Source organism: Lactuca saligna, chromosome 6 (genome assembly GCF_052625555.1).
Source record: "Lactuca saligna cultivar CGN05327 chromosome 6, ASM5262555v1, whole genome shotgun sequence".
Taxonomy (NCBI): domain Eukaryota; kingdom Viridiplantae; phylum Streptophyta; class Magnoliopsida; order Asterales; family Asteraceae; genus Lactuca; species Lactuca saligna.
This window is the reverse complement of record NC_136422.1, coordinates 12,688,729-12,712,986: the sequence shown is the minus strand read 5'-3', so window position 1 is coordinate 12,712,986 and position 24,258 is coordinate 12,688,729. Positions and strand designations below refer to the sequence as shown.

The following is a 24,258-nucleotide window of genomic DNA, read 5'->3' as shown; positions in this document are numbered from 1 at the left end:
TATCTATAAAGATAAGAATCACGTTAGAAAGATTTCATCTTTTTAATAATACAAGCTCTAGTTATACATCTAACACTCTAATATCATACAACAAAAGTCAACTGGTAATAGTAAACATTATGACTCTGAACTGGCAGATGCTTCATTTGCAACCGATGTTTTTCCACCTTCATCACTGAATGCACTTTCTTCACTAGAATCAGAAGAAGAAGATGAATCCACATCATCATCACTAACAACTTCAGCTTTTCGTCTCCTTTTGATCATCCGTGTTCCTTGCATAGCAAGTCGCCTGTGTTTTCTAGCTTTTCTTTTTCCTTTTGGGAATTCATCACCTACACTCTTGTTATTATCTACATCCTTTGTGTTCCTATCTGTGCTATAATCATCATCTTCTTCTTCTTCTGCTGCTGCTGCTGCTTCTTCTTCAGATTCAACATTTTGTGCATCAGCTTCAGACTTTCGTCTTTTTCTACCTGCATTTGTCTGCAACACAAATACAGATACCAAAATGTTTCATTTGAAATATATAGCAAACACCATTTCAGGGTTTAGGGTTTTAGGTTTTTACCTTGGGACCACGGTCAACCAATCTTGACCATTCACTTCGGTTCCTTAAACAATCAAGAACAGCTTGCGAGTGACTTGAATACGCATATCTCTCTCCATTATGCTTACGCAAATTAGGCCAATGCTGAAAATTAATATCATGATGCGAATTAATCAACAATTAAAGCATATAAGGGTCTATTTTAATGGTGGCTTTTATATATATTATTGAGTTTAAGGGTCTATTTTGTAAAATTAAAACAAAATTATACCGGTAGAACTGCATTGCAGAGCTCTTCATATGTCATTCGCTTTCCTTTGCTCATAATCTCAGCAATCAAGCCTGTACAACAAAATATATATTAATCTCCAGATTTTAGGGTAGATTACATTTTTGGTCCCTGAGTATAGCTGGATTTTTCAATTTTAATCCCAAAAAGTTTTCTTTTGCAAACTTGGTCACCATTTGAGGTTTCTATAGTGTTTTTGGTCCATGGTTCAAGTAAAATGACTATTTTTATGACCAAAATTGCAAAAAATCATCTATACTCAGGGACCAAAAATGTAATTTACTCAAGATTTCTTTATGTAAATTGCAAACAGACCTGGTAAAGTGCGATGGGTAGGAAGTTCATCATCAGAAGCATTTTGAGGTGACGACATGTTATGTTCATTAGCTTCATTAGAAGAAGATGGCCCGCTGCTTACAGTTGTTGAGACAGGTGGCACACTCTTATTGGTTGATCCATTATTTTTCAAAGTCTCATGTCTCCTTGAACCTTTTTTTGCCCCCTCAACATTATTTGTTACATCCTTGTTTCTTTTTCTTGGCCCATTATTCATATCCTTTCCTCCAGAACTTGATGTCCGTTTCATTAATGTGCTTGTGGGTGTGGTTGAAGCTAGCTGAGGTAAGCTGCCAGCATGGCGCATACGTGGCACCCGAGGAACTCTTGGAGAGCTATTCAGCTCTTGATGAAGAAGCAAAGCAAGCTCTTCATCACTTAAGTTTGTAGATGGAGGAGGGTGAACAACATGTTTAATTGCAGCCTGTTGTCTGTTGTTGTTTATCTGATTAACCTTTTCACCTTTTTGTGATGATTCTGAAGTGCTTTTGTTGTTCTGTTCATTTGCACCACCACCACTTTCACATCTCAATGAATTTGCAGAGTCACCGGAATCTGGGGCGGGGGTGGTGGTGGTGGTGGCTTTAGATGATGATAAGACTGCAGGATCTTTGGAATCAGACGAGTTCTTTTTGGGTACATGTGAAGATTTGCTCAAATGTGATGATTTTAGTGCAGAAGTCGAGGATGATTTCGGAAGTTCTTTTACAATATTTTTTGGCTTCTCAGAAACATCTGCATTATCTTTTTTGATCTTACTATTGTTTTCTTTCTGTTTGCCCTCTGAGTTGGAATATCTTGGCTTTTCTGGAATAGATGGTTTTGACGAGGGCTTACCTGTAATTTTGCGATGATTTGTAACAGTTCCATGTGATTTAGGTGGGCCTTCTGATTGAGTATGAGTATCAACATGATTTTGCACCTTATGGGTCACAGATACAGATGCAGATTCCTTTTTCACTTCAGAAATTGGAGATAAACGATCATCAGAAGTTTTTGGATCTTGGGTCAAGGTCTTGGAGCTATCTAACTTTGAATCACTAGCGGGGGCATTTTGGTAATTAGAAGTCTTTTCAGGATGGGTGGTTTCTACTGGTTTTACTTCGATTGGTGGTGATGGAATATGGAGATCGACATTTGGGGTCAAGTCTAGTTTTTCTAGATTGGTTATGTTGGGCTGAGTTCCATTACTTGTGCTACAAGTTCTTTCATTGTTATTTGCATCATCAACATCATCATGCTTAACCTAAATAAGAAAAATTAAAGAGTGTTACAGATAAATGCAATTCAAGAAAGTATATAGAAGTATAGAACCCAACTTCCATCAAGATCAATAAAATAAAGTTAAACAGATTCCATACTTAAAACAACTTCTTTCTTGTATATACATTTTTACAGGAATAAGATTCACTCGTCTTTTAAATAAGCAAGTTTTAACCAAAGAAAAAGAAAAATGAACATGAAAATTATTTCCCAACTATAGACACATTTTGGCATAGCACAAAGTTGTAACTAAATCCTATTTAACACAGCACAGAGTTTGGTGAGAAAGGGTAAAATAGTTTCAATATATATAGATATATGTCAACCACCAGCCATAACCTTACAAACAAAGAAAAGCAAGATTCTTTAGGTTTTCAGGAGAATGTCATATTAAGTTCTTAGCAGCTTTATAAGTTAAGTGATTTGCAGATAGATGTAATCATATTCCAGGGTTCATTGTCACATACCTCATCTTTAATGCTACTAGTTTCAACAGGATTCTGTTTTAGTGATGATGCCATGCCATCAGAAATCTCCACATTCGTAGGAACTTGATTTCCATCTTTTTCTTGTATTTGTTTTTCTTCTTTTGAGGGATTTAGTATTGAATCATCAATGGGTACACTCTCTGAAGGTTGTCCACTAGATAAAGGGATGTTATCTTCTGATTTATGATTGTCCTGCACATCTGTTCTTGAGCTTTCAGGTTTAAAACTTTGTTTATCAGTCTTGGAAGCCTTATGATCTTTGCCTTCATATGATTCTGATTGTTTTGCATCACTTGACATGGTGGACACTAGTATCATAGTAAAGTAAACATGAATTATTAATCTTGCTTCCATAGTATATTACTGATTGGTATTCACAAATTCATGCAGATAATATACTATCACTAGACACCAGAAACCAAATCTCAAAACAAGGGAAATTATAGAAGAATACCTGATTCAAAAGATCTCTTCTTAGAATCTCCATCTTTATCCATCGCTTTGACATTTTTCTTCCTGTTTTGGTCCTTGATTACCTTAGAATCATCTTTCTTTTGGTTGCTTGAATGAATCACACTAGGCTTCAATAAGCTTCTTTCCTTTCTCACATCTTGCTTCTTAGTATCAGTAGTTGGTGGGCCCATATCCAAAATACCTCCTTCATTAGCATGGCTTTTATTGCCACCAGAAGTTGACAATGAAAACAAGGCATCAGCCCCTTTACAGGCAGGATTTTCAAGTCCTTCATTGTCTTTGTCATCATCATCATCATCATCATCCTGTCTTTCATCCCAACAAGGGAACTCCCTGTATTGAGAATTAAACTTTTTTGGAACATATCCTGTGCACTTCCAAAGCTGTTGACTGAAAAGTGGAGACACCCCACTAAACAATGCAGGATCACCACCAGGAATACCCTGCACGTGTACCTTTTCTTCTAAAGGAATCTCAGTCCAAACCTGAAATGAGCTTTGAGGAGGGCAACTCATGGGATACGGATTATCCATTCTCAATGTTTTCGTAGGCAACTCAACCAACAATTGTGCAACCTCCGTTTCCTCACTCTCTTTCCTAAGCTTCTTGCTTTTGCACTTATCACAAGAAAAGAGTTTCTCACTTTTGACATATCTCGAACACCTGGTATGCACCCAAACACCACATTCATCACAATCGACCATTTCTTCTCCATCATCAAAATTAACCCCACACACACAATCCACCGTCCAAGACTCGTCCACCCAGTCATCCGGTGTGTCCGAAATCGTCGGTAGACGATGAGATCGGCTTTTCATCCCAAACCCTAGTTCTAGAAAACCCGAAACTCCAAAAATGAACCAAAAAAACCAATAGCACCCACGCTAACCCATCGCCCGTTTCATCTATCCCGGTCTATTTAATTTTTTCAAACTTGCCGAAAGCAAGTGGTTCGCTTTCTTAAAAAATCGATCAAAGAGGGGTTCGAAAAAAGACGAATTTAAGAGAAAGGAAAAAAAAAATACCCGAATTGGAGAATTTACACCGTGAGAAAACCGGTTGAAGGGGTAAAACAATCTTGTATGGCCGATGCCGCCTTTTGCGATGCCTGGAATTCTTGAAGTAGCAAGCAAAGACGACGATTTTTATCTGGTGACGTCTATGTGGACGTGAAAGTAGTCGGAATGAAGAAGAAAGATAAGCAATTTGGAATACGCGGGTTATGAAATTGAGTGGCGTGGCGTCCGTCAACTCAAAATTGATTTTGGGAATTTGTTTATCCGACGATGTTTGTCCAAACACCAAACTCCAAAATGTAGATGGGCCTGCCATCAAAGATGTGTAGTTCGGCCTAGTAAAATTCTTGTTTTCGAGTATTAGACAAAACTATAATATCCTCATTGTATTATTTAAAAAACTGCAAGTTCAAAATCAAAACAATTTTATGATTTTATCTAAAAAAATTTGAAAAAACGATTGTGTCATTTTGTTTTTATATATTTTTATAATTATTATAATATTATTTTAATTTAAAAAAAAAGTTATCCCCCACTCCACTCCACTCATCTCTCTCTCTCTCTCTCTCTCTCTCTCTCTCTCTCTCTTAGTGACATAACTCCTTCTAAACTTCATCTTATACGTGAACTACTAAGTTGTTTCATGATCACATGGTCAGAGTCATACATCATGACTCTCACAGCTTTTGTTCATGTCCCTATCACAAACCTTAACCCTAATTTGTCAAGTCTAACTAAAAGAAAATGCAATTTTTATGGTAGCCCAGGTAAAACCCTATCAGATGCCCATGAATACATAACTTTAAATCATGATTCTCTGATTTCCTCCATCGCTACCATTAAATTGACGACATCGTAGCTTCACTAGTACCATCTTCAGTGATTAAATCGACAACCATTTTATGATTGCACTTCAACTTCTGAATTTATTTGGGGATTCAAGTTCATCAGTAAAAACCAAGGCAATGAATCAACTTAACCAATACAACTATATTGATATGTGGCAGAGAAGCGTAGAGGTCGGTAAAGGCAGAGAATAAGAGATTGACGAAGGCGAAGGTGGAAGCGGAGGCAGAGACGAGCGAAGATGAAGATTTGTGGTGGGGTAGGTATATCATTTTTCTCGTTTTCTTTACATTACCCACTTGCAATCGCAATACATAAATCACGTAGAGAAGAAGAAAAAAAAGGACCAATTTTCTCATTTTCTTTACACTCAAACTTGTAAAAATAAGATTCGGAGTAGGAGCTGGGCATATCATTTTTTTCTTTTGGATTCTAACTTGCAACTGCAACTGTAAGAGAAAGAGACCTGAAATTATAAGCATTCCTAGTAATGAGAGATAGGCTAGACTAGTATGTATAAATCGATCCATCCTAATTGTACAAAGTTGTGATATATCAAATAGTCCGGAGGCAAAAGAGAGAATTGTGGATTTGAATTTGTTGATTGAATTTTTGGTATGGATTTTAAGATTTATGGTATATATTTCCACATTGAGAGTTTTGAGATCTATTGAGCAACTCGACAAGTTGGTGCCTCAACTCGTCGAGTAGAGACTGATTTGACCACGTGGGTCTAATAACCAACTCGACGAGTTAGAGAGTCGACTCGCCGAGTTGGTACTGTGAGAAGAAACCCTAAATCTACAAGGTTGGAGCCTATTTAAGGGAACTTATGACCTCATTTGCACCTCACCAGCTGCCCAACATCCCTTAGTGAAACCCTAAACGTGTGTAGTGAGCTAAGAGAGTCCTAAGGCTAATATTTGAGTATTTTAGTGCATCTTTTGAGGAGAAGAAGGAGGTTATCCAGCAAGGAATGAGGAGGAACTGTTGGAATCAGTGCTATATTGTCCAGAGCTTCTGTGGAAGGTAAAAAGCTTACACCTTTCTCATCTTAATGGTTAGATCTCATGATTATGGAAGTTTAGGGTTCTTACCACCTTTTTATTGGGACATTGAGTGCATTGAGTCTATCAGAAGGTCTAGACTTCAGATCTGGACCATGTGAGGTCCATAGAGTCCAAAGATCCTAGCTTTATTCAGCCATATAAGAGTTATTGAGATTAAACATCTTTATTAGAGTTGTAATGGCATTTTAGAGCAAAATGTGTCATGCATGAACGTAAAGATCAAAGATTTACATGAAATTAGAGCCTTGGGAGCCTAGATCTAGAATGTTGAGTGGTGGATATGTCTTAAAACGTCTAAATGAGAATTCATACTGGAGGGACTCGCCGAGTTAACGAGTTGACTCGATGAGTCGGCTAAGGTGTTCCCCGATGAGTCTGGACACGGGTAACTCGACGAGTTGAGTTGGGTTTCCGCGATGTTCTGAAGAAACAAGGGAGACTTGGCGAGTCACATAGATGCACTCGGCGAATGAGGTCAACTTGAACAATTGACTCGAGTGTTGACTTTTGTTGATTTTAGGGTTTGGTCAAGGCAGTGAGAATGGGAACCATAGAGGGGTAAAATGGTCTTTTACCCATTCCAAGAGTTTGAGAGAGTCAATAACCTAGTTTATTTTGAGTCGTGATTTAAGTGTTAATTAGAGATTGTTATCTTATGTGTTAGGCGAAGGCTAGTACGAGATTCGTGTACGAGAGTATTACTTGCTAGCTACGAGGTGAGTCTTCTCACTATACTTTACCTAGAGTGGTAATCTTTGTGTGACCGGAGGGTATTATGTGTTATATTGAGTATTGTGATATCCTGCATTATGTCTTTGTGATTTGTTTTGTGTATTATTCTTAGCTACTGAGTTAGGATCGGAGGGTCCACCCAAGTTGTGGGACCAGAGGGTCCCACTGAGACACATTGATCGGAGGGTCTTATTGAGTTTAGCCTCGAGTAGCTAATGAGTTGTGTGTGGTATTTTTGGGAACTCACTATGCTTCGTGCTTACCGTGTTATGTGTTATGTGTTTCAAGTACCTCTCAAGATCACGGGAAGGCACTGGCTTGATAGTACACACTAGATAGAGATTATTTTTATGATTCCGGGATTGTGATTTTACTTGTGGATTTGTTAACATTTTAGATATTTGTGATATTTGAGAAAATATACATGAGTTTTATTGTGTTTTAAAATGAAAATTTTGTTTGAAAATTTACGGTGTTACATCTTTTTTCTTTATTTTTTAATTAAAATAGTATTAGAATAATTATAAAAAATACAAAAATAAAAATAAAAGGGCATAATCATCTTTTCAAGTTTTTTTGGATCAAAATCAAGGAAATTTTTTTTATTTTGGACCTTCCATGCAAGTTAGGAACTTTTTGGACTCTATCCAATGTTTTTTGAATACTATAGGGACCAATCTTGCAGTTTTGCCCAAGTATTAAATTTATGTTATGAAAAGTTGAACAATGGTCTGTTAAGTTTCATAATTGTTCTCTTAAGAGTTAGACTCTGAATCAGTTGGATTCAGAATGTTTGGTTTGATATTTTGCTTCATGGATGTGTGAATTTGTAACACTCAATTCCAGGTAAGCATTGCTTTCGAGTTATTAAGTAAAATTTTAAGGATTTAAATCTTGGTCACGACGTGAGCACTACTGTGTCAAGAGGTGCCCGAGAAAACATGCATCCTATTTAGTTGTCACGACGTTCCTACATGTGGGCCACGACGTGACAACCCTTGCACACCCAAACCCTAATTTTGGGGGTTGTCTCCCTATTTAAGAGAAGTGAGGGCTAGGGTTTTCTCCCCCTCAACCTCTATCACCTCCCTTCACCCTCCAAAAACCCTAATATTCCATTATTGGTCTTTGAGCTCCATTTTTGGTGATTTGAGGCCTTGAAAAAGAAGAGAAGGCATTTAGTGCATCATTTCAGCTTACTAGCCACTCCATCATCATCTTGAGTTGCATTAGGACTCTTGTAAGTCCTCAAGTTTCTGCCTTTTTAGCTCAAGCTAATTAGATTTAGTGTTTGGCTCACTTTTCTCATCATTTAGGAAGTTTGAGTGTTGGGATCTCATAAAGTTAGCAACTTTATGACTTCTCAATACTTCTTTGATACCCTCTGTCCTAGATCTGGAATATTAAGAGCTTTAGGTTTCATGCATGAGATCTAATCTTATTTTCCCTTCATTTTGACCTAGTTTGTGTTTGCGACATGCATATCTAAAAAGCTACAATTTTTATGGTATTCAGAGATGGAGAAAACCTTCTGGAAGGATTGGTTGCGTGGCTTAAAAGATTAAGAGCTTAAGGCATTAATCTGCGTAGAACGTTCCTTACGACATGACACTTTGGTCGTCACAACGTGACGAGAGTCTGATCTGTAACTATTTTGTCTTTATTATGCCACGATGTAACCAATGGTTGGTCACAACGTGGCGAATGGCTGAATGACCTTTGAGTGTTGACTTTGACTTTGGCTTGACTTTTTGACCAAATTTAACTTTAGGCCAAAATTAGGATTTTAGGCTGTAGTTTGAGATTTTGTCCCAATATGCTATATAGGTGACATGTAGAGCTGGTTATCGGATATGTGATCGATATTGTTATCTTCTAAACCGCAAGGTGCATTTTCTTACTATACTTTGTACTGTAGTATGTGTCCTTGTGTGTATAATGTTGATATAATGTAGTGACCTGTTAGATTTGGTAGATCTGTATGATTCCTTGTACTTGCTTGTTGTTAATTATTGGTTGCATATGTCGACATGGTGCGATTAGGTTGAGGCAATACTGCTTTGCGCCGTAATCCAACAAACCCGAGAGCATTACAGTCATAAGTTGAGGGTCGGGAGGGAATTCCAGTCTTATGATGTGGGCTCAGGAGCAATCCAGTCATAATTTGAGGGTCGGGAGGGCATTCCAGTCTTATGTTATGGGCTTGGGGGCGGTCTACTCTTGTATTATAGGCCCGGTGTGCATGAATTATATATGTATTGTTGTGTGAGATATTTTGGGGGCACTTACTAATATTTGGCTTACGGTTGTAGATTTCAATGTTTTCAAGTACATCAGATGATCGGGGCAAGGTGAAGGCGTGATTATACACATCTTCCTATTAATTTATGTTTTGAGAGATCATTTGTTACTCTGATTCTATGAATTTGATTTGAAAATAATGGTTGATCATCTTATGGTATTGTGAAAATCTTTATAAAAATGAAAAATTTTATCATGATTTTTGGGTTGTTACAAATTGGTATCAGATCCATGGTTTGAGAGAATTGGATGAACACTTGTGTGATTCCAGGCAAAGGCGTGATCATACAATCAGCTGAAGCCAAGGAAAAGTCATTTTGTAACACCTGTTCCAGGTATTATTTAATTTATCACATTTTAGGGTTTTTGTGCATGGACTCGGGGAGTTGGGGAGCTCCAACTCGCCGAGTAGAAGTCATTTTGAGGATGCGGATTTTAAATCCTACTCGATGAGTCGGAAGGCACCGACTCGACGAGTAGGCGCGATAAAGGAAACCCTAATTTTAAGGGTTTGCACCATGTTTGAAGAACATAACCCGCCTCTTGTGGCCTCCCTTACCACTTCATTAGCCATTGAAAACCCTAGTTGAACCTTGCACCTCCTTGAGTGGGAGAGAGAGAGAGAGAGAGAGAGAGAGAGAGAAAGAAAGAGCTTTTGTGAGTAATTTTAGTGTGGTTGTGAAGCATTTTGGAGATTTAAAGGAAAGAAGCACTAGATCCGACACCTACTCTGTATTGGCAACCATCTGGAGGTATAAAGTCATTACCTTGATCTTTGGTTGCTTAGATCCCTTTTCTTTGAAGTAAATGATCATTTTTGGTGCAAAATGGAGTCATACTTGGATTTGGTCTTATTACAAGGATATGGTTCCAAATCTGGACCTCTCTTGGTCCCTAATGACATAAAGTTGCTCACTTTATCCAGCTTAGGCCCTTTCCATGCACTAAAACCTTGTAGGAAGCTTAGTTTTGATGTTTTAGCCTTGTGAGGCCTTACATGCAAATAAAGTTTGGAACTTTACGTGGTAAATGAACTAGGGGAATTTGGATCTAAAGTTTGGGGCCTTAGATCCCATTGAAAAGGGCTGAACATAAAAGGGGTTGAAAGAACTCGTCGAGTCCCTTAGTTGACTCGATGAATCGGGTAGGGTTTACCCGTTTTCGAGATTCGGAATGAGTGCAGTGAAGGATTAGGGTTTTTGGACTGCATGGACATTTAGTTTTCTGGACATTTGATGAAATCAACGAGTCACTTAGGTGATTTGGCGAGTTGACATGGGATTCAGTGGAATTGACTCGGGAGGAACTTGACGAGTTGCTAGGATGCACTCAACGAGTTAAGGTCAACATGGACTGTTGACCTTGATTGTTTACCTTGAACTTGATAAGGGTTGACTTTGAGGGCACCTATGGTATTTCACATTTTGACAAGTTAATTACATGTTGATTATAGGCGGTTGAGTTGGAACAACACGGGGGATTTATTTGATCTTAGTTTGACGGTTTAGCATTCAAGTGAGGTGAGTCTCCTTACCATACCAATGGGTCAAAGGCACCAAGGCCGACCCATTTTATGATATGTAGTACACTCGCTATTGTAGAGATATGTGGTATGATAGTTAGTTATGCTTAGGGTTATGCTAGCTATATATGTGATACTTGCAGGGAAGACCATGGGGGGAGCCCATGGAACTTGGATGTAAGACCATGTGGGGGAGCCTATGGCTTTCAAGCAAAGACCATGGGAGGAGCCCATGACACTTGGATGTAAGACCATGTAGGGGAGCCCATGGATTTATAGCTAAATACCATGGGGGAGCCCATGACACTTAGGTGTAAGAACATGTGGGGGAGCCTATGGCGTCCTGGAGTAAGACCTTGAGAGGAGCCCACAACATCCTTATATATTTGTATGCATGGCTTATGTGGTACATGTAGCTTTTATAACTAATATGATATGTAGATTGTGCGTAGGGTATGCTCTGGGGAACTCACTAAGCATTAGTTTACAGTTTGTTGATTTGTTTAAGGTACTTCGGAGCCTAAGTTCAAGGGCAAGGCTTGATGGTGCGACGAGCACTCTCCGACATTTGTTTTGATCGGACACTCTAATGTTTTGAATAAAATTTTAATGTTATGAATTTTGAAAACAGTGGTTAATGTTTCTTCACATTTTATGGGAATGTTTGGCTAATTAAAAATGAAATTTTTATTTGAAAATTTTGGGTCGTTACAAGTTGGTATCAGAGCCTTGGTTTGAGGGATTCAGGCACACTTAAGGAAATGGTAAAATTGTTTTCAAAAATAAAAGTTAAAAACTTTTTAGAATGAGAAAAAAGAGAGTGCAATGCGTACGATCGACCAAGCCAAGTAAGTAGTTCCCTCAGTATGTTAGTCATGTTATATTGATATGTGAGTTATGATAATCGTATGAATTTTGCTATGTATATGCTTTCAAAATTGTATATGGTTAGGGTCTTATAGCCTTGGAATGATTGATTTGGTCTTATTTCCTGTTCCTTGTCTGGTTATGGTCTTAGGGTAGAGTCTATTATTCAAAAGTCTATTTGATCCTTTTTTGTGTATAATTTGCATGCATAAGGCAACCTAGTATGATTGAGTTCTGTTTTTGATATGGATGGAGGAAATAATAGGTTAGCCTAGGATTTGAGCTATATGTAGTCTGTGAGGCATGATTTGTTTTGGGAAAAATTAGAGTTATCAGGTAGAGCCTTGGGAAGGTAGAGGTAGGTGTGGAAGGTTGTATTGGGCCCGTACTACTGAAAGCACATGACCTGTACCCGAACCAATGTTAGATCTGGAAACTATAAGGAGGACTGGTATGGGTGGATCCCTTCTATGGACATCCTGATCACTATGTTTTATGGGATTGCAGAGCAATATGGTGGTGACACGATTTGGAACAAGGGGATCAGGATTGGGATATGGATTCGGGGATGGGTCAGGTGATACTACCGAGGCCATTGACGAGAGGCTGCGAGAGCTTATTCCAATAGAGGTTACCAGGGGCATCCTTAACACTACCCCAGTTATCTTTGGGACAGTAAAGGAGGGTATGATGGAGATCATGGAGGAGAGGCTCAGGGCATTCAGAGCCGAGATCGATGCGGGCCAGGTCGAGGCCTGAACTCCCTCGTTTCGAGAGTTCAAGGTGTGCGGGGCACTGAAGTTTTTCAGGGTCAGGGACCTTATTGTTATCTAACGCTGGGTGGCGGACATAGAGACTGCCCATCGCACGAGTTCTTGCCCTGATGCAGAAAAGGTGGGTTTTGCTTCATATATGCTGAGGGATTGGGCCCGAGATTTGGTGGGGAAAGGTGACTAGTAAGGTAGGAGCAGCCGGTGTGGCTGAGATGACATGGGCCAAGTTTGTTAGGAGATTTTACTTGGAGTTTGCACCACCTATCGTGGTGTAATGGCTGGTTACGGAGTTTCATGAGCTTTAGCAGACCATCGAGTCTGGGAGCCACCATTTTTAGCCTTGGATTTTGATGATGTCAGGATTCGACATATGGACCCGGTCGGTTGGATCGGGAGGTTGTTAGAGTCACAGTGTCAGGATGACTAGTGGGAACTAGTTCCAGAGAAAGATTTTGTTCAGAAGTTGTGGGTGCGGTTAAGTAAGGAGTCCTTGGGCTCCACAGTTGAGTTGGAACTTAGTGTTGCAGATAACCAATGAATGATTGGAAACCAGGAAGATCTTGAGATGTTGTGGGAAACAGCCATATAGCCAGTTCAGTGATTCAGCCAGTTCAGTGCTTCATCCAGTTCAGTGTTTCAGTCAGTTCAGTGTTTCAGCCAGTTCAGTGTTTTAGCAAGTTCAGTGCTTCAGCCAGTTCAGTGTTTCAGGTAGTTCAGTGTTTCAAGCAGTTCTCTATTGCAGGAAGTTCAGTGTTTCAGATAGTTTCAGTGTGATGGCCAGTATTAGTATTTGTGTTGGAATGTAAGTGCTGACAGTATAGTTGGTCGATTTGAAATGGCAAGTCCCTCTCAGCAGGATCAGTTGAGTTTTCTGCCAAGTATAAGTGATCTGCAAGGATAATTAGGCAGGTAGCCTTTATTTTTGGATGGAAGGCTCGAGTTATTGGAAGTTGAGTAGTCAGATGAGAGATAAGCAGGCTGGTTCCAACAACATCGATTAAGTATGAGTGGAAGAGTGGATAGAACAGTTATAGGTAGTCGAGGTATCTTCAGAAGTCGCTGAAAGCGACTAGGAGATTGCGATGGGGTGTAGTAACCGGTAGGAGTCCGGTAACCTAGATATGGAGACATCAGTAGGGACCAGGGTGGTCTCGGTTCATCCGGAAGGCGGATAAGGGACAACAAAAATTTTCAATCAGTGGCAGCAATGGAAAGTAGACTATGGTAGAATTCGACTAGTTGATTGATGAGTACTCAATACTAAGTTATAGTAGCGAAAGTGTCCAGTATATAGCTAGTGGTAAGCAGTAAATGGGTTGTGAAATAGTTGGTCGTGGTGGACTTCGAGGATGAAGTCTAGTTTAAGGGGGGGAGAGTTGTAACACCCATAATCAGGAAGATCAAGAAAAGAAAGGTTAAGCTCTAAATCAAGAGTCAAATCGTCGAGTCCAGGGAGGAACTCGACGAGTCGGAGCGGGATCCGGGTCATTGAGTAAGTGACCGACTCGGCGAGTCTGGTCTGGGCGAGAAAAACCCTAATCCCAGAGGTTGTGCCCTATATAAAGCACATTATAACCCACCCTCAGCCTCTTTGCTCCCATTTTGAGTTCTAGAAACTCTAGAATTGAGTGAGCCTTCATTATTTGAGGGAATAGAGCCTTGGAGGAGAGAATCTTGGAGAGGGGCTTGAAGATCAAGGGCTTTGCAGCAAAGAGTGGCGTAGATCCGAGATTTACTTCAGTTGGAGCTTTCATTTGAGGTAATAGTTTGTTGTTTGGGCTTATGTGCATCTAGATCTATCTTATGTTTGATTTTTGGGCATTTTGAGTATGGATGAGATCTATTTCAAGTTTGGAGTAGATCTGAGGTTGCTACCTCAGATCTAGGTTGGTAATAACCCAGAAAGTCATAAAGTTTAGGCCAATAAGTTGTTGGTGAAGCCCCTTTGTTACAACCCTAGCCCTAGAGTGTTCTAAGCCTATAACTCGTTGGTTACACGTAAAGTTTGCCACTTTACGTGGGGGTTAGGCTCTAGAGGAATGGATCTATGGATTTGAGCCCCTGCATGGCTCGAAAAGCCACTGTATGGATTAAGAACTGAAGAGACTCGGCGGGTCACATGGGTGGACTCGGCGAGTTGGATGAAGCTAGGCAGCAACTCGACAAGTTGGAAGAACAACTCGGCGAGTCTGTTGAAGATTGCCTTGGACTCGACGAGTCAAGTCGCGAAACCCCAAACCCTTCGAGTTAAGACTAGGATCAGTGAGTTGAGTGGGGACCCAGTGAGTGGATAGGTCAGGTCTCGGAAATCAGTAGACTCGGCGAGTCGAGTCGCGAATGAAAGGGATTTCATAGCTTTTGAACTCAGCGAGTCAGTAAGCTGACTTGCCGAGTAGGGTCAACCTGGAAGGTTGACTGTGACCATGACTTTGACTTTGACTAGAGTTGACTTAGTTGACTTTTGAAGGACTGTCAGACTAAGTATCATTTTGATATTGGTAGCTCAGAGAGCTAGAGGAGCAGTGGCTCAGAAGGTTGTCGGTTAGCAGCTAGAGGGTTATCAGCAAGTTCAGCAGTACCAGGTGAGTTTCCTTCCAGTAGGAACATGTTTAAGGCCACAATGCCGACCCGTTTAGCTAGTAGTAGTTTCCGAATTTCGATCCGATGCAGTAGTTAGTATGTTTGATGCCTTCGTGGCTCAGACAGGATTTACATGTTATGTGTTCCGGGCTACGGCCCGATGCAGTATGCAGTATATGTGTTCATGCTAGTTAATATGTTTATGCTATGCTATGTTCAGTTAGATCCGGATTTTGGTCCGATGCAGTTAGTCCGGACTTCGGTCCGATGCAGGGGACAAGGTCCCAGTCAGTTTCCGGACTTCGGTCCGATGCAGGGGACAAGGTCCCAGTCAGTTTCCGAACTTCGGTCCGATGCAGGGGCAGGGCCCCAGTTAGTCCGAACCTCGGTCCGATGCAATGGGCAAGGCCCAGTATGTGCTTTATATGTTATTGTATGGTATGTGGTAGTTTGGGGGATCTCACTAAGCTTCGTGCTTACGGTTTTCAGTTTTGGTTTCAGGTACTCAATTTTCAAAAGAGGAGCCCGGAGAGGTTGCAGTGCACACACCATAGTCAGTTAGCCTAGGAATATTTTACTTTGATAATGAGATTATGTTTTGAATTAATACTCGAAAATTATGTTATGACTTATGATACAATTTTATAAATATGGTTTTAGTAATGTTTTAAAAAAATTTTAGTCGTGATTTTTGGGTCGTTATAGAAAGTGTGCTGACTGTTTCAAGCAAATGATTTGCTACTAATTTTCAGATAAGTATACTTTTTATTGTTCCTTAAGAACATAATTGGGAACCAACACCTATTTTAGAACTAGGGTTCTTATTTGTAATGAACTGGAAGTAGCTACATATAGCTTTGACGATTCATAAGAACTTGGAGATGGTGGTTTTGAAACTGTTTACTATGGTAGTTGATCGATGGTCAAGAAGTGGTGGTGAAATGCTTATACAATAACAACTTCTACCCGATGTAAAGAAATCGAGGGGCACAATTTGGGGGTTTTGTAGATGGGTTTAAACTAAATTTAGATGATGAAGCTCAAAGAGAGAGAGAGAGAGAGAGAGAGAGAGAGAGAGAGAGAGAGAGAGAGATGTCTAATTTAGTCAATCTCTTAAATGAGATGACATAATGGTAACTAATTTACCCCTTCAATTCTTCCAAAATGATCAATTATACCAAATAAAAATGATCTTATGCCTCTTGAAGCACCAAAACAAATTTAGGGATTGATTAAACCAATTTCAAAAACATTATAGCTCTATATGTCATTTTTCCTTATTTAAAAAAAAACATTTAAATAAAGTCCTAATTTTTTTAGTATTATTGAATATTGTGTGATTAATAGTAATTTATATTTATACTATATGTCATTTCATTACCTAAAGAAATGAAAAATAAACTCTTCCTACACATAATACAAAACGAGGTGGAGTGACTTTTCCACTGATGACGTCTCAGTCCCACAAATGGTGAACTTAGATCATCACACATCCATGCATCCCAAGATTGAAAATGGTGGGAATGCGGATAACTATTAGCATCCCAAGATTGGCCCTTAATTGACTTAAAAGAGTCGGGAGAGGTTCTTGTATTGATTGGAATAGATGGCTTAGATGCCCAAAGTCTCAATGTTTAATGCCTTTGTAACTATTAGCTACTCGCCAACTTCATTCAATAACCGTTGATGTTCTAAAAAAAGAATAAAAAACGAGTAGAAGAATAACATTCCATGAGAACTCCTTCATTACATCTCTTCGTAGCAAAGAAACATGATTTTTTCATTCCCTCGTAATATTCTATTCCACCACCATTTTTAATTATTGTAGACCTGAATCTATCTACGTGATTTCTAAGGAAACGAACAAATACATATTTTAGATATTTAAATCTTGTTGTTTTTCAAATGGTTCTAATGAGTCCCAGTTTAAACTTTAGAAAGAAATGGTTTTCAAATTATATGATCCATCGGAAAATAAAACAAACAACCCTAAATCGATAAAAAAAAAAAAGATTTGACCCACATACTTGCAAGTTCATTGAAAAGCTTACAACCATACGTTAATGAATCACTTATTTTTCTTTTGATTTATAGTCTTATAGATGAAGCAAACATCGTATTGATTTTCCAAGAACTAATAGTTGGAAAGCATGGTCGATGTTGTTAAAGGGAAGCTCGTGGGTAATAAACTCTTCCAACTTTATCCCATCCTGAAACAACGAGTCCACATTCAATTCACATACTATCAATCATACATACATGCATACATACACACATACATACAAACATATATACCTGATGCATACACTGGTCAGCAAAGAGAGCGAGTTGGGATTTCCCTTTGAAACCACCGAACACTGATCCTGTGATTCTTCGTCCATCAAACAGCTCCATTGGATGCAATGGCAACATTCTTGGTGTTAGATGAATCCCCAATACTATTGTTAGTCCCCATCCCTGTATACAAATACCAAATAATTACTATATAATCAAGTTTAATTTACAACAGAATAGCCATACTCAAAAAAATGGCATAAAGATACTTAACGTCATGGGTCGACAAGAAGGCTTCGCGAAGAACATCAAGATTTCCTGCACACTCGAAGCTGAAGTCTACCCCTCCTTCAGTTATTTCCCTTATTTTCTGTATGCATTCCATCACTTTTCAATCTCTAATATATATAAGTTCACATTTTTCTTAATTGTCTTTATATAAATGACATCGAATACTTGAGAAAAGTAGCATTTTATGATACACACATATACTAGCTAGCTAATTACCTCATGTGTCGACACTTTAAGATCCCTCGGGTTTATAAAATGTGTCATTCCCATCGTTTGACCTATGAATATAAAACTGAATAAGTTAATATATCATGCATGCATGTAAGTATATATATATTTTGAATGAAAAGTTTATCATATACATGCACGTATTGGACCACCACCAAACAGGCAAACATGATTAAATAAAAAGTGATGATGTGGCTATATAACCCACTATTCTAGCCTCAATTTATTGAACGAGAGTTCAATCGTGATTGAACGGGGTATTATGGATTTTAAAGTATATATATATATTCTAAATTGTGTGAGACGTGGGCACGTGGCGTGGTAGCAATGTCAAGTTTAAAGCCAGGCATGATAAGTTTTTATACATTGAAAAAGATTAATCACATAACTATAGAATTATATCATATATATATATATATATATATATATATATATATATATATATATATATATATATATATATATATATATATATATATATAACAAGCTTTTAAAAGTGTGATATCAACACTTAACATGAAAAAGTTAACAAGTCAATTCTATCATTGCTGATCTGAAAAAAAAACTCGCGCTATAATGCTTAAGACACGCCTAACCATGTTATTTGGGCGCCACGTCTTAGAAATTTTTTTGCATTTTTTTCATAACCACTTTTTCACGCCTCGTGCCATGGCACGTCTTGGCGCGTTATTTTGAATAGTCTTTCTCTCTCTCTCTCTCTCTCTCTCTCTCTATATATATATATATATATATATATATATATATATATAAAAGATTTATTTTATATTCAATAAATTAGTTTATTAAGTTAATTAAAATGATATATTTTAATTTTCTAGGCAAATATATTTTGTTTATAACTTACTTTTAAATGTCTAAACAATAATTTTAATTTGTTTTTTAACGGAACATAATGAAATTGCATGTTATTAAAACGTTTCCAAATATCCCCATTAAATCATGTCGAAGAACATGATTACCCCACTATCACATAGTTTAAAGTTTCTTTGAATCTATAGCTTAAAGTTTCTTTGAATCTAATATTGAACTTCTTCGATGAGTTCTTGACTCAAACGTATTAGATGATTAATATCACTACTGTACATTAATTTAATGTACTATTTGTAACTTGTAATGTTTAATTAGTAATTTCTATCTTTTAATTTCTATTTAACTTAATATTTTAGTTTTATGTTTTAATAATACATATAAAAAATATAAAAATATGGTGATATGTCATTCTACTAAACTTTAATAGAGTTTATTAAAGTGGAAAGATTTATGGGTAAATATTAGTTAATTAAATGTTGATGAGTAGATTCATTCAACTCTTAAAGACAATTCATGTATATATACTATATTATAAAGGAATTGCTTCATCATGATTGAAAGACTCAAAGTCTTTCGTATTTTATTGTAATATATCTATTTTACTAATTTAATTGTGAAATATTATCAAACTAATGGTAGATTTTTGAATTATCTGTTATAATATAATTTAAATGTTAATTTAAATATTCTATCTGTCTTATCTTATATTTATCGTTCATTTTTTATTTTTAAAGTATTTATTTATCAACTTTGATCTTAAATATTTTTATTTGTGTTATATATCAGTTGATGAATCTTATAGCAATGAAAAAAATATTTAAAACAAAATTCATTCATATATTTTGCATCAATTATTATATATAAAAAAAAATAATAAGGCTAAAGTTAAAGAATAAAAGCTTCAAAAATTAAAATTGGACAATAAACTAATATGTGATGGATGTAATATTATGTTAAATCTAAAATATAAATTAAATTATAAAATAAACATTAAAATGTTCAAAAACTATTTTTTTAAATAGATTAAAACGTTTAAATGTTTTAATGTAAAACTAACCCGACATGTCAAATTAACTAAAAAAACTAAAAACAAATTTTTTTTATAATAATTGGAAATTTCCCAAATAAATGGTTTTTAAATTAATTACAATAACAATAATATAAAATAACATAAACTTATAAATTATATTATGTTATCAAAACTCAAATAAATAATATCTAAATTAATTAATCACAACAATTAAAGTAATATTGCTGGAATTAAATTAAGTTTTAATCATATGTCAAGTGCAAACAAGGATTTTAATAGATGTTATAAAATGGTTAAATTGTTAAATTTTAACAAAAGCAAATTAATGCAAAAAAGTACTATTATATAGTTAATTATTTTTAATATATATTTGTTTAAGTTTTAACAATAAAGTTTTAGGAAAATCTTCAGAAAAGTCATAATATTTAATCTTAGTTTACGATAAAGTCTCAAAGTAAAATTTGTTTACGAAAAAGTTTTAATTACCGGTAAAAATGACGATTTGATTATTTTTTCCTGGTTTATCGGTTTCAATACTTACCGGGTTTCATTAAAGTCTAATTATTTTATCATACTTATCATTATAGTCTCATTATTTTACCATAAATTGGAATTTATTCGTAAATTATGAGAGTTTATTAAAAACAGGAAAGTAATTAAACCGATAAACCGGAAAAATGGATCAAATCGTTATTTTTACCGGTAATTTGGATTTTCTCGTAAACGAATTTTAGTTTTAGATTTTTTCGTAAATTAGAGTAAAATATTAAGACTTTTAAGGAGAGTTACTAAAGTTTTATTCTAGTTGTAGTTTATAACATACCTTTGATATGCTTGTCCGCATTAATGTCGACTCCTATGATTTTAGATGCTCCTCTTGTTTTGGCCCCTTGTATGACCTGATATCAAAGACGCCTCATTCAAAAAAAATGAAAATTGATTTCACAAAATCATAGATCTATTAATATAATTACCGCCAGTCCCACGGCACCCAAACCAAAGACTGCGACTGTTGAACCGTGTTGAACGTTGGCAGTATTGGTTACAGCTCCAAATCCTTGACACACATATTTTAATCGTTGGACTTATGTTGAAATCAGTAGGTTAATATTTAATTATGATCGAAAATAAATAGCGAATATGTGTATATATTGACTATAACCTGTGGACAGACAACAACTAAGTAAAGTCATCTTGTCAAGGGGAGTTTTTGGATTGATCTTGACAACACATGCCGATTCCATGACTGTGTACTCGCTAAAAGTGGATGTGTTGAGAAAATGGTAAATGGGTTTCCCGTCTTGTGTTGAGAACCTGGTCTTCTCATCATTCCTCATCACGCTTCGTAATGGATCCACACGAAACTTTTCACATAGATTGGTGCTTTCAGACTTGCAATAAGCACATTTACGACACTCGCCATTGAAGATAGTAAGAACATGATCTCCTTCCTTCATATCCTGCACACCCTCGCCTATACACTCTACCACCCTACCCATCAATCCACACATAACATAACTCACTTACCACAGCTAACAATGTAAAAATTAATAAATACGTACATTAACAAAAATTACAATTCAAGTTGTTACCCGGAGGCTTCATGTCCAAAAATACGAGGATACACTCGTTGTGATTCATTCTACATGTGATTAATTATACATATGTGCATATATTAATAACTAAGTGTAAATGATATGTATATCTCAGTATACATATGTTAGTTACAAACGTACCTGGCCCTGCCATGCACTAAGATCAGTATGGCAAACTGAAGTGTACAAGATTTTGATTCGGACTTCCAACTTCTGAGGTGGTTGGACACGAATTTGTTGTATGGAGAAAGGTTTTCCAGGACCCCAAGCCACAGCAGCTTCAGGCATCATGAATATACAAAAAGCTTCAGGCATCATGAACATTAAGATCGATAAACCACATATAATTTACATTATCTAAACCAACCAGTGCATGTGATCTCTTTGCCCAAAACACCATTAGCTTGTTCTATGTCATTGTCCATCTGGCTGTGCCTAATGATGTTAGTTGATGGAGGGAGTTTGCAATATATACAATATTCAGTCAACTTTTGGCATCTGTTTCTAGAGTGTACGTAGGGTAGCATGAGCTATTGGGAATTCAATTCAACAGAGACAATCCGTATAAGAATTTGTTCAATCATCTAGCTAGGCGGCTTCTGTGCGTATATATCCTAGATGCTTCACTATATATATATATATATATATATATATATATATATATATATATATATATATATATATATATATATATATATAACTCAAGAAAGAGACATATATCTAACCACTATCAGTTAGGTTGGGCTCATTAAAGATTGTGAGCTTATTTATTAGAAGCATCATACACTGCTAGAACACGGGAGTTATTATTACAGAACGAAAAATGTTGTAACATACTAACGCAGACCAAATTCCAGTGCATTCTCAACTACGAATTGATTCATACTGAATAATTTTTTTTGATAAAAAATTGTTGTTTACGAGTCACTACCCATATAAAAGATTTCGATAATAGTTGGTTGAAAAATTCTCAAGGCACTACCAATTATATAATTACTTATTCTATTAAAAATTATCATTAAAATATTTTTCTTTTTAATATATATATATATATATATATATATATATATATATATATATATATATATATATATATATATATATATATATATATATATATATATGATCAAATGAGAACACCAAAAATGTTGAGAACGCGATAACAAAGTATATTTATTTGTAATTCCAAGTATTCATTTGTGGAAAAATGATAGATTTTTAAGCCTTTAAATTCAAATAAAGAGAAAAAGCATATTAATGTTGATTGTACATAAAAATTTATAATTTCTCCATAAATGAATACATGGAATTACAAATAAATATACATATCCTCGCGTTCTCAATCTTTTATGTGTTTCTAATTTGATCCATATATATATATATATATATATATATATATATATATATATATATATATATATATATATATATATATATATATATATATATATGGAAAAGTACAATAGAGAACCATAATTATTTGTTTTTCAAGGAAACAATTTTTTTTTCAATTTCTATACCTTATTCTTTATCGAAAAAAAATCTAAAAATATATAAATTCATATATTAATATTGTGAATTTGAAAAATATTTTTCGAATTCAACGTGTGAATCCGGATTCACGTTGTGAATTTTCAAAAATTCACATTGTGAACTTGATGTAAAAAAAATCGAATTTGATATCATTGGAAAAAGGATAAAAATTTATGAATTTCTGTGTCTATATATATATATATATATATATAATATAAAAAATAAGTTTTAAAAGTTGAAAAAAAGATTGGTTCCTTGGTTAATTATGGTTCTCTATTGAACCTCACCCAATATATATATATATATATATATATATATATATAATATATATATATATATATATATATATATATATATGTCACATGATATTCTGTGGATGATATTTTGTGGATGATATTCGGAGCTTCCTTGGTTTAGCAGTCTATTATCGGAGATTCATTTAGGATTTCTCCAAGATAGCGGCACCCCTGATCCGGCTGACGAAGAAGGCTATTGTCTTTCACTAGGGGCTTGAGCAGCAGGAAATGTTCGAGACTTTGAGGCAGAGGTTGTGCGAGGCGCTGATCTTAGCCCTGCCAGACGGCGTTGAGGATTTTGTAGTGTATTGCGATGCGTCCAACTTGGATTTTGTAGAGAGGGAACGTCATCACCTACGCCTCGAGGCAGTTGAAGCCTCACGAGGCGAACTAATCGACGCATAACTTGGAGTTGGGGGCGGTTGTTTTTGCCCTTAAGCTTTGGCGATAGTACTTTTATGGGGTTCGTTATACGATTTACACGGATCACAAGAGTTTGAGGTACTTGATGGACCAGCCAAATCTGAACATGAGACATCGACGATGGTTAAATATGGTGTTGGATTACGACCGTGAGATCCTCTACCACCAGGGGAAGGCCTACGTTGTGGCCGATGCACTTAGCCGCAAGGTATTCACAACCTTGATCAGAGACATTTACCTGAGGATGATAGTAGTGACTCCACTTTTGGAGCGAATTCAGGAGGCCCAGATGGAGGCTATGAAATAGGAACACCGAAAAAGTGAGCGTATCATGGGTCAGATTTCCTCCTTCGACTATGATAGCCGTGTGCTATTGACACTCCACTGTAGAGTGTGGGTATTGTACGCGGGTGGTGTGCGCCAAATCCTGATAAAGGAGGCGCATAAATCCAGATTTTTCATCCATCCCGGGGTGACGAAGATGTATAGAGATCTTCATCCTAATTACTGGTGGCCCTACATGAAGCGAGATGTAGCCAAGTATGTAGAGAGGTGCTAGACCTGCAGGAAGGTCAAGGCCGAACACCAGAGACCTCACGACAAGATGTAGTTGGATATTACGGTGTGAAAATGGGAGGATATTACTATGG

At 36.5% G+C, this 24,258-nt stretch overlaps 2 protein-coding genes across 5 annotated transcripts; both read right to left on the bottom strand.

Annotated features, from left to right (window-relative positions):
- Nucleotides 1–23: 23 nt before the first annotated feature.
- Nucleotides 24–4,649, bottom strand: LOC145000378 (RING/FYVE/PHD zinc finger superfamily protein). 2 transcript variants are annotated; one of them, XM_078959589.1, is made up of 7 exons: nucleotides 4,426–4,648; nucleotides 3,381–4,063; nucleotides 2,906–3,234; nucleotides 1,155–2,421; nucleotides 822–892; nucleotides 572–694; nucleotides 24–486 (listed from the first exon to the last, which is right to left on the bottom strand). In XM_078959589.1, exons 2-7 carry the CDS (start codon nucleotides 3,931–3,933, stop codon nucleotides 118–120), a joined length of 2,712 nt encoding a protein of 903 aa, XP_078815715.1. In that variant the 5' UTR covers nucleotides 3,934–4,063; nucleotides 4,426–4,648; the 3' UTR covers nucleotides 24–117. The 2 variants fall into 2 exon arrangements, with proteins under 2 accessions (XP_078815715.1, XP_078815714.1); XM_078959588.1 differs by having other exon boundaries at nucleotides 3,381–4,649.
- Nucleotides 4,650–17,082: 12,433 nt separating this feature from the next.
- On the bottom strand, nucleotides 17,083–21,973 carry LOC145001023 (alcohol dehydrogenase-like 4). Of its 3 annotated transcripts, XM_078960341.1 has the most exons (10): nucleotides 21,724–21,973; nucleotides 21,498–21,634; nucleotides 21,354–21,403; nucleotides 20,924–21,252; nucleotides 20,736–20,818; nucleotides 20,585–20,660; nucleotides 17,889–17,950; nucleotides 17,656–17,751; nucleotides 17,403–17,564; nucleotides 17,083–17,317 (listed from the first exon to the last, which is right to left on the bottom strand). In XM_078960341.1, the coding sequence occupies exons 1-10, from the start codon at nucleotides 21,881–21,883 to the stop codon at nucleotides 17,204–17,206; spliced, it is 1,269 nt and encodes a 422-aa protein (XP_078816467.1). In that variant the 5' UTR covers nucleotides 21,884–21,973; the 3' UTR covers nucleotides 17,083–17,203. The 3 variants fall into 3 exon arrangements, with proteins under 3 accessions (XP_078816467.1, XP_078816468.1, XP_078816469.1); XM_078960342.1 differs by lacking the exon at nucleotides 21,354–21,403 and having other exon boundaries at nucleotides 21,724–21,972; XM_078960343.1 differs by lacking the exons at nucleotides 21,498–21,634; nucleotides 21,724–21,973 and having other exon boundaries at nucleotides 21,324–21,392.
- Between the last annotated feature and the right edge of the window lie 2,285 nt (nucleotides 21,974–24,258).